This window comes from Capsicum annuum, chromosome 12 (genome assembly GCF_002878395.1).
Source record: "Capsicum annuum cultivar UCD-10X-F1 chromosome 12, UCD10Xv1.1, whole genome shotgun sequence".
NCBI classification, from domain to species: domain Eukaryota; kingdom Viridiplantae; phylum Streptophyta; class Magnoliopsida; order Solanales; family Solanaceae; genus Capsicum; species Capsicum annuum.
Window position 1 is genome coordinate 207651997 of NC_061122.1, and position 10842 is coordinate 207662838.

At 31.6% G+C, this 10842-nt stretch overlaps 2 protein-coding genes across 2 annotated transcripts; one reads left to right on the forward strand and one right to left on the reverse strand.

Moving 5' to 3' along the window:
* Positions 1-6839, forward strand: LOC107848959 (probable aminotransferase TAT2). Its single transcript, XM_016693664.1, has 6 exons — positions 1-348; positions 1159-1377; positions 1615-1674; positions 3820-3975; positions 4092-4185; positions 6631-6839. Exons 1-6 carry the CDS (start codon positions 1-3, stop codon positions 6837-6839), a joined length of 1086 nt encoding a protein of 361 aa, XP_016549150.1.
* Positions 6840-9626: 2787 nt separating this feature from the next.
* Positions 9627-10428, reverse strand: LOC124889723. Its single transcript, XM_047401701.1, has 3 exons — positions 10374-10428; positions 10230-10279; positions 9627-9953 (listed from the first exon to the last, which is right to left on the reverse strand). The coding sequence occupies exons 1-3, from the start codon at positions 10426-10428 to the stop codon at positions 9627-9629; spliced, it is 432 nt and encodes a 143-aa protein (XP_047257657.1).
* Between the last annotated feature and the right edge of the window lie 414 nt (positions 10429-10842).

Below are 10842 nucleotides of genomic sequence, written 5' to 3' on the forward strand. Positions count from 1 at the left end.
ATGAACAGGGCAATTGCGAACTACTTGTCAAGAGATCTTCCATATGATTTATCACCAGAAGATGTATATGTTACTGCTAGTTGCACACAAGCTATAGAAATAACAATGTCTATTCTTGCAAAAACAAATTGTAATATTTTGCTACCAAGGCCTGGCTTCCCAACTTATGCACTTTGTGCTGCTTTTAGAAATGTTGAGGTTAGGTACTATGATCTTGTACCTGAAAATAATTGGCAAGTTGATTTGAAGGCAATCGAAGATCTTGCTGACCAAAATACTATTGCAATTGTCATTATAAATCATGGGAATCCATGTGGAAATGTATACTTCTATGACCATTTGGAGAAGGTATGATGCACACTTTTTGTTACCTCCTAGAATTATAGAGCTACGACATAATCAAACCAGAATGGATAAAATTTTGAATTTCATTAGCTCGCCTTTGACTCTAGCGGCCTCTCATTTAACTCGTTACTCAAGATGCCAAAGACGAAGGAAAACTAGCTACGTACTGTCAATTTTGTCATGCTTTTCATGTTGAGGTCGAGGTTGTAGGCCTCCAGTGTGTAAACTTCTTCCATATGGAGGTGCAATGAGTACCGATCACCAGGCCGTTTGGAATGGATCCTCCTGAGTTCATGAAAAACAGAGTCACCCACACATTAATAAAATTGTTTAAAACTAAATTATTTTCATCTCTTCCTAAAATTGAATAAATATTGTCTATATTTGGCAGTTAGTTGAAAAAGAGATAATTAACTACATTAAGTATTGAGAATTTTTGCTTTCCTAGACGGATTTCTTTGTTGTTTGTTTATTGGAGGATTTTACAAATTTGACATATCCATTAAAATTATTTGCAGAAATATTCTCAAAGGAGAGGGCGAGAAAATATTGCTTTTAAGAAAGCTTTCACTGGGGTTTCAAGCTAGCCTTCAATTTTATGTTCATTCATGTTTTTATAGATGTTGGAAGCTTAGGTAGGAAGAAAATAATTGATAGTTGAGGTGTGTTTTAATACGTAGATGATGATAGTTCAGATAGAAAAAAGGAATCATTGATAATTGAGATTTGAAACTCGCAGAATTAAAAAAGAGATGAAGTAATTTAATTCATATATGTTTTTGACCATTAACTCTTTAATTTTTCTATAATCAGATCGCAGAAACCACAAAGAGAGTGAAGACGCTTATCATAGCAGATGAAGTGTATGGACATCTTGCATTTGGAGAAAACCCTTTCATATCAATGGGATTATTTAGTTCAATAACACCAGTATTAACCCTTGGTTCATTGTCTAAGAGATGGTTAGTTCCTGGTTGGAGACTTGGATGGTTTGTCATTAACGATCCTAATTGTATCTTCAAATCCCCTAAGGTAATTTCTAATGAGTTCTTTATTGATTACAGATCTTTTCATATGTCCTTAAAATAATTTAAATTATTAATCATTGTGACTTATATGATAGTATTTTTTAAGTAGTTTTCAAATATTAAATTTTATTTCAAATGATTTAGAGATTTCATGAACAAATTTACGATCAAGCTTTAAAACTCTTAAAATGCTAAAGATTTAGCGTACTAATTAATCACAAATTTTTAATTAATGTCTAAGATTGTTGAACGTATCAAGAAGTATTGCGATATAGGTGGAGGTCCTGGAACTTTCATACATGTTTGTAGCCGATATATTACTTACATTTGGCCTCTTTTTATAGCTCTAAATTATAGATTTCTCTTTAGAGTAAAAAATATTTACACAATCACATAAATTAGAATTTAAAGAATATATATCGACAATATAAGTATTTAACATTTTGTAAACAATATAAGTATTTAACATTTTGTAAACATTATTTTATCAAATGGGAAAATTCTCAAATAGCTACTTCTCAGCCATTGTAATTGACGAATAATCATTATCTTGTAGTTTCAGAATTCACAAGTGAAATTCTATGATAATGTCCTAAAGTTTCTCTTATTGAATTTGAAACTTCATAACAATGATTATCTTCAAAGGTAAAGATGAAAAGTGCCCAATAAACGTTATTTTTACCTATCAAATCTCATTTACTTATTGTAGCAGGTAACTTACATATGTACCTTATTTTTGTGATTAGAAATATCATTTTCGTGGAAAGCTATATATAAATATCTTTTGAATGACGAGATAAATGTAAGAAAAACATTTTACAAATGTATGTATATATAAGCTAAACTCTAGGCTGTCAACCTTTTTTTTTTTTTTGGTCAATAACTGTAAACTATTACCGTACCAACAAATAATTCATTGCACCTAAATGAGCATCCACATCCTGAACTACGTTGCTCACAGATAATTTCAGTGAGTAGACCTCAAGAGAGAACTACTAATTGCAAAGCATCTGTATCAATTAGCTATTCTTCCTATCACTTTTTGCATGACCGAACAGTTCTACCATCTCCCTAATTACAAATTGAACATGCTTAACTACAAGACTTATATTGACAATAGCATTCCTGCACACTTTGCGATTTCTAGCCATAAAAAAAAAAAAGGCAGCCCGGTGCACTAAAGCTATCGCTATGCGTAGTGTCCGGGGAAGGGCCCCACCACAAGGGTGTATTGTACGCAGCCTTATCTTGCATTTCTGTCAGAGACTGTTTCCCAGGCTTCTGGTCACATGACAACAACATTACCAATTTCTCCAGGCTTCCTTCAATTTTTTATTTTTTATTTTTTTACTCTAGCCATCTAAATGTAATATACCACTGCTTCATGCACCGTTGCACTAAGAACTTTCTTGAATTTACTTCATTGCCTAACCTTTAACCTAATCATATAGACTGCAATTGTTGTTTGAGTCCCCTAAACCCATTCTACTCAATCTCTCTATAGTAAGCAGCCTATTATTATCAGCCAATCAAAGAATAAATATGTGCTTTAGCACAACAGTTGTATGCGAAATGAACTCAACTCTTGGTACAACTCCTATCATGTCCAGATATCCTTTTGATACAAAATAATCACCTATCATGTCCAGATATCCTTTTGATACAAAATAATCACCTTTAAGTTGTCAAACAATAGTGAACACATCATGATACCAGGTTCTCATCCTTTAATTTTATGCAGCTTCTTTCAGTACCAACGAGAGTCATTAGCTGGTTTATGATTCCAAAATCCTTCATTGTTGTGCATATAAACTCCATGAACCCATTTCCCCCATAATATTATCTTGTTTTTCGATAACTTGCCATTATTAACTTACCAACAGATGTCAGATTCCAGTGCTTGCATCCTTTTATGCTAAGACCCCCTTATCTCTTTGGTCTAGAAACTGTATCCCAAGCCACCAGGTCGACTTTCTTCTTCTGTTTTGTACTACCCCACAATAATAATATAATGTCTTTCATTTTTTATCCACTTATTCTAGCAACACACTCTGAACAAGTATAAATACTGATCCCAAAAATTATGCAACAAGAACAAAACTGATGTGATGATTTGTAGTCTGTCAGCATAAGATAGATGCCTGCTAGACACTGCTTTGATCCTCTCAGTAATCTTCTGTATCAGTTGGTGACGTTCAAGGTTACTCCATTTCTTGAGTGACAGTGAAAGGCCTAAGAATCAAATTGGAAAACATCCAATTGTTAACATTGACATTGTATATACTTACATTCTTATCGAGTTAAAGTTTATACATTGATAACATTAAAATACTAACAGAATAAGATCATCTTATAAGTAAATTACATGTAATTGATCTCTAATATAATGTGAAAAAGATCATATTGTGTTGTTAGTATATATAACTTGAATTATTTTCTATTTCAGGCAGCAGTCCCCAAAATTATTGAAAGCACCAAAGAGGATTTCTTTAGAAATACACTCAAAATGCTTAAGAAGAACTCAGATATATGTTACGAAAAAATAAAGGATATTCCATGCATCAATTGCCCTTATAAATCTCAAGGCTCAATGTTTGTTATGGTAAACTCTCTAACTTCCCCCAAAATTTCTAGTTTCATACACTTTTGTCCCTTTTTTTCATTTTTATTTCTTTTTGGTCCTCCTACTTGATAATTTACTTTTACTTTTATATACAGGTGAAGCTCAATTCAGCCAACCTCCAAGATATAAGTGATGATATTGATTTCTGCTTTAAGCTTGCCAAGGAGGAATCTGTCATTTTACTTCCTGGTATAGTATACTAATTTAGAATATAAAATGTGTTTTATTTTTGTTGACCAATATCTAAGAATTGAAAAATGTTAACAGGTGAAAATAGATCTTTAAGATATTTTTCGAAGCGTTTGATTCAACATAAAGTTTATATTAAAAAAAAACAAAAAGATTGAGTAGAACGTTTTATTAAACATGAAGTTTACATTAAAAAAATAAAATTGAAGGGATTCTTAGTATCTTAGTTACCTGAACTTTCACCTTGTTGGTGAGGGTTCGATTCCCCATATTGTAATCCCCTCCCCCATTTTCCTTTCCCTACCTCCAATGTAAAAAAAAAAGATATTGAGTAGAATTTATTATTTTAAGCATACCATGATAATTCTATGGTCGTACGAACTTGTCAAAGAATAAAAATTAAAAATTTATAGTTAAGTAGTATTAATATATAAATGAGTGACATTTTTCTGTAACGTAATAAAATGGAAAGATTGGGAGTTAACATTTTTTTTATAGGATTGAAATTTGGTCAAATCAGCCTTTAATTTCTTCCTTTCTTTTTTTTTTTTAAGCTTTTTTAGAGTTTGTTAACATTAAAAAGTGTTTTAAAAAAAAGCAATAATGATTAAAAAAACAAAAAGTGAGAAGCGAAATACCTCTAGCTTTTTACTTTTTAGATTAAAATTATTTTAGGTTTAATCAAAATATTTATCTTTTTATCGCTTATATTTTTCTCTAATAACAACGACACCCCAAACTTGTAACCCTTAAATGTATGATTTTTCTTTTTTTTTTTTCTCTTTGCCGCTTCTCTTCGTCTCTTCTCTCCAGTTTCCTCTTTAATCTTTCTCCTTTGTATTCAGTGAATCTATCATTATTTTAAAATTATAAGAAGTAAAAATTATAAATAATTCACCTTACTTATAGTGTTAACAACTTTAAAGACATTTAATTAATTTTGACAACAAAAAAATGGTTAACATCACTTGTTTACCAAATGCATCAACAATTTTTTTTCAGATTCAGAACTTCTATCTAAATACTTATCTGTTTAATTTGTAAGCACTTATTTTAAGCTTTTAATCATTTAAGTTAAAAAGTTAACTTTGTGACTCTGTCCAAACGAATTCTAAATCTCTTATAGCTAGACTCTCTTTTAAAAAAAAAAAAAAAATTAGGGGTAGGGAAAGGAGAATAGAGGAGGGGATTACAATGTGGGAATCGAACCCTCACCAACAAGGTGAAAGTTCACTTATAGCTAGACTCCAATAGCCAAAAAAAAAAAAAAAAAACACTGAAATTGTAAAAAAAAATACACCTTTAAAATGTGAGTTCCCATTAGATACTTTTTTTATTTCATGATTCCTATTATCTAACAATCAAAGGTTCTTAAATGCCTAAAATAGACTACACATACACACTTTTAACAAATTTGAAGGATCAAAAGTACCCAAAAGTTATATTTAATGGGAATCTCGGATCGATGATTCAGAAAAATGGTGAGATTGATGAGGATATCTCCCATCGTATTGGGACAGGTTGGATGAAGTGAAGGCTCGCTTCGGGAGTGTTGTGTGATAAGAAGGTGTCGCCCAAACTGAAAGGCAAGTTCTACAGAGTGGCAGTCCGGCCGGCCATGTTGTACGGAGCAAAGTGTTGGCCAGTCAAGAACTCTCATGTTAAAAAATTGAAGGTGGCGGAAATGTGGATGTTGCGTTGGATGTGTGGGCTTACTAGGGGTGATAAGGTTAGGAATGAGACTGTCCGTGAGAAGGTTGGAGTGGCTTCGGTGGAGGACAAGATGCGGAAAGTTCGACTGAGATGGTTTGAACATGTGATGAGAAGGGGCACGGATGCCCCAGTTCGTAGGTGTGAGAGGCTAGCTTTGGATGGTTTTAGGTGGGGTAGGGGTAGGCCGAAGAAGTATTGGAGAGAGGTGATTAGACGTGACATGGAGCAGTTATAGCTTATCGAGGACATGACCCTGGATAGGAAGGTGTGGAGGACGCGAATTAGGATAGTGCATGTGGGGGTGCCTTTGGTACGTTAGTGTAGGGTATTAATGTGTGGGTGTCTTATCTTTGTTGTTTCATCTTGTTTCATGCTTTTATTATGAATTCGTTTATTATTCTTTGTCTTGAGCCGGGGTCTATCAGAAACAGCCTTGCTACCTCTCCGGAGGTAGTGGTATGGACTACGTACATCTTACCCTCCCCAGACCCCACTGTGTGGGAATACACTGGATTTGTTTTCGTTGTTGTTGTTTACAGTACTGAAAATATTCTAGAACTTGTGATCGCCATCAAAATAGAGCATATCATTAAACTAATATTTAAATAATTTTAAATTCAAAATCAATAAGTTTTTATATATGAAAATGTATTATTCTTCTCGGAAACAAAATAGCATGGTTTTATACCTTGTAAAAACATTATAACATAACAAAAAAATTCACTTTGTCAGGAACTGCTGTGGGATTAAAGATTTGGCTTCGAATCACATTTGCAGTTGAACCATCTTTTCTTGAAGAAGGATTAAGAAGACTCAAATCTTTTTGCCTCAATAATGAGCTAATTTTAATTGCTGCTAATTTTATGTATTATATTTTCATTTTCTTGGCTAGTTTGGTGGATAAATTTGAAAAGAAATATTTTTGGATTTCTGTTGTATAAAGTATTTTCCTTATTTTAGTTGATGTGGCGATACTTTCTTCTGTTAATTTGATAGTAATAAATTGTATTTTTCCCTCACATTATTCCACACATTTGATGTTGTAGCGATTCTATATATCCACTTGCTTTGTAATTCTTCCTTAAACCGTCAATTAAAGGGTCTTGCGGAATACAATGTTATAAATTAATGTCAATGTTATAAAAAGATCGCTTTCACTAAATCATTATACATAAAAGTTTAAAAAAAAAAAAAAAAAAGAGAGAGAGAAAAGTTTTTGCGAATGATCTAGGTGAATCATCATCTGAATTAGGGGTGTGCATTGGTCGATTTGATTCGGTTTTATGTAATATTAATTCAATTTATTAATTTTTTATTTTTAAATATATTAAATCAATAACCAACCAATGAGATATTTTTTTTTTTATCTATTTTCAATTTATCGATTTTTTATCTTTAAAGGTTCAATTCGATTTTCAAGTTAACCGCTAAGAACATGCTCATAAAACAAATAACAATTTTGACGTAATGATTTTCAATGTCGTGTAATAATAGCAACTAACATGACATCCAAAAGAATGCTCAGAAAATAAAAACTATAGCAGCTAACATGACATATGTCTTTCAACACTAAATTCCACAAAATAAGAAGTCTACCATCCTCTCCACGAACTATGTAGTTGTCGTCATTGCAAACCCTCCCGTCGATTTACCAAAGAGGAAATTGAAAAAATTTAACTTTATCGGGTTATAGGTTTTCAGGAAATTGAATAGGTTTGTTGAAATTAAGAGAAATACTCCCCCCATTTCAAAATAAATGAATTGTTAAGCTATTTTTTAATGTCCAAAATAAATGAATTGTTCCTCCTTCAAGATATATGTTGAAAATTTCTTTCAATTTTATACTTTCATTTAATGAGGTTCTTAAGTACTTCACATTCTTTAGGAAAGTAATTTAAGAACAATAAAAGGGTAATTGTGAAAAATAACTTACAATTTATGTCCTGAAAGGTTTTTCTTAAGGAGTGTGTACAATCCAATAATTCAATTATTTTGGAATGGAGGGAGTATATAATAAGATATAAAATAATTTAATATATTCTTATTGGGTTATCGGTTCGCCCAATAACTCAATAAGAAAAAAATTAAAATCCAACCAATAATTCGATAATTTTTTTTTTATAAAATCATTAAAAAACTTTAACTCAATAAATCGATAACAATACCAATAATATTTTTAGCGGTTCAATTTATTGATCAGTTTGATTTTTGTACACCCCTGGTCTGAATCATCATCTCTTAATAAACATACACTGTCGCATAATTTATAAATATTAGTTTAATCGCACATGCCCCGTACATACCTTGCACGTGTAACGTTTGATTATTTAAAATTAAATGGTTTTATCTATTGCAGAATTTTTTAATGAAATGTAAAAAGTTCAAATCACTTTTCAAAGATCCTTCACACTTTAATATAACTGGTTTAGTCACACGTGTAACGTTTAATTATTTAAAATTAAATAATTTTATTTATTGCAAAAACTTTTAATGAAGTGTAAAATTTTAAATTATTTTTCAAAGATTCTTCACATTTTAATATAATAATGTAAACATAAACATATTTTTTAGTGTAAGCACCTATTTATTTTGCATCATCACTTTTGCTTTTGTCATGCAGTACCCTTTTCTCTCGTTGTCAGTTATTTTTCTTTTTGATTTCTATATTTATAATTTTTTCTTGTTTTTAAAGTCAAACTTTTACAAAATCATTGATTACATTCTTATTACATACAAATTGATATATAAAATTTCACGCAACTAAAAGACGAATAATTCATAGATAAAGAAAATTTTGATTTCTGGTACATATTGCATAACATAATCTATAAATTAGATAATAAATTAAAAGTGCATAGTAAATTTAGTAAGAGCTACCCAATTTTATCTTTTGTTCACCTCCTCTTCTTTTTAGTACACTCTCGTTCATCTTTTTTGATTCTCAAAAAGAAGTATAATGATATTCACATGAACTGCGTCATCTAGCAAGTCCAAGCTCTTGATATACACTACAAAAAAAATTGTGTTTAGCGACACGCACTTTTTGTCACTATCATATGAAATTTCGTCGCTAAATGAAAATAGAGATGGATTCGCTTCTATTGCTATATTGCTCGTTGCTAGCCTCATAGCAATGAAATTTTGATTTTCGTCGTAAAATTTGTGACCCCTTAGTGACAAATAATTTTGGTTGTTGTTGTTACCGACGGATTATTCTGTTGCTATTTCCAAAATCCATTTTCATCGTGGTTAAATTTACGATTGAATATTTTATCGTTGATCCGTTGCAACATGGTTTGATCGACTGAGTAGCGACCAAATTTATTCATCGCTAAAGTTTTTCAGTAGCAACTACAAAAGTTAGTCACTAATTATTTGTCATAATACCAGCCGTCTTTAGCAACTAAATTTTTCCATCCCTAAAATTTTCAGTAGCAACGATAAATATTAATCACTAAATTTTTGTCGCTAATAATTTTGTAGGAAAAATTGAAACACGTAAATTATAGAATAATTAAAATAACCAACATTCATATAGATAGCAAAATGCACAATAATTGTGCCCAAAAACCCACAATTTTAAATATTTTGTCGAACATAAACTAATGTCAAACCAACATCTATGAAAATTAGTATTTGTTACTACGTACATAAATGTTTTTTACTTCCATACAAAAATAGTCTTTCAAAAATTAATGCAACGATCAAGGACTACAAATACTATGAAGCTAGGAATCAATGTCGTCATTATTATCATCATTAGTAGGAGGAGGATCAAGCACGACCTCTTCTTGTACGCTAATACCATCAACACACTCAATAACTACCGGAAGAAACTGAGTAGTAAGAGCCGAAATCAATTGTTTCACAAATTCCTCTAAATTTATTATCGGTAAAGAAACCGAAGGTGGTACTGATGATGAGGAGGCATCGCAGCCACAAAGTTTTTTCCCATAGTAACTGTCAGCTTTAGACCCAAGACCAAATAGTCTTTTCTTTTTTGCTCCTCCCGCAGCTTCATAATATGTTTCTAATTGACCAATTTCAGATTCACACTGTAATTTTTTTCGTAAAAATTTGTTCATACTTTTCCTGTAACAAGTGTAATTATTAATATAGACTCAAGTTCATGTCAAAACAAAAGAAAAAAAAGAAAAGATTATCATATATAAATGATATAAATTATGGACTTACATGTAGAAGTTAGGAACGCTCACCATTAAAAGATTTTCCATCATGATTATGTGCATGGACGAGCAAATGTAACTCACTTGGAGTTGAATCTCGACCTATTTGAAGAGCCTATACAAAATTCAAAGACAATGACAAACATTTACATAGCTAACAGCAGCAACAGTAGCATATTGATCATTAACAAGGCCTTAAAATGGAACACATAAACAGCAGCAGCAGTAGCATATATACTAACCAACTCTCAAAGTCAGAACACACAAACAGCCGCAGCAGTAGCATACGTACTAACCAACTCTCAAACTCATGAAACACATAAACAGCAGCAGTAGCATACATACTAACCAACTCTCAAACTCTAAGAAATCATCCAAAATGGAACCTATATTCAAACAAGGGTAGAGCAACATCAGTAGCATAGCAGCAGCAGCAGTAGCATGGCAGTAGCATATTTAAACATAGCTAGTAGCTCAAACATAGCTAGCAGTAGCCAAAAGCAACCCCAAATTAATCATTTCAACAAAAACCAATCAAGATTCACTTATATACATTCAAATGAAATCAATGGATAGCATGCAACAAGATTAGTTGCTCAGATATTAATGTTATCCTCATCACAACCAAGAAGCTACACTAACTTGTCCTACATTTTTCAATGTCTTACAAGAAGTGCAGCCCATAAAGGAAAGAATTCACACAAAGTAGCAGCCATATCATTTAAATAAAATCAGTGGACAGAAACATAGGCACAAC

Coding starts and splice junctions, on each gene's coding strand:
- LOC107848959 (XM_016693664.1), top strand. CDS start 1: ATGAACAGGGCAATTGCGAACTACTTGTCAAGAGATCTTCCATATGAT. Junction 3,976..4,091: donor AAGGCTCAATGTTTGTTATG/GTAAACTCTCTA, acceptor TTTTATATACAG/GTGAAGCTCAATTCAGCCAA. Junction 4,186..6,630: donor ATCTGTCATTTTACTTCCTG/GTATAGTATACT, acceptor TCACTTTGTCAG/GAACTGCTGTGGGATTAAAG.
- LOC124889723 (XM_047401701.1), bottom strand. CDS start 10,428: ATGTATGCTACTGCTGCTGTTTATGTGTTTCATGAGTTTGAGAGTTGG. Junction 10,280..10,373: donor GTTTGAGAGTTGGTTAGTAC/GTATGCTACTGC, acceptor TTCCATTTTAAG/GCCTTGTTAATGATCAATAT. Junction 9,954..10,229: donor CTGCTGTTAGCTATGTAAAT/GTTTGTCATTGT, acceptor AAAAAATTACAG/TGTGAATCTGAAATTGGTCA.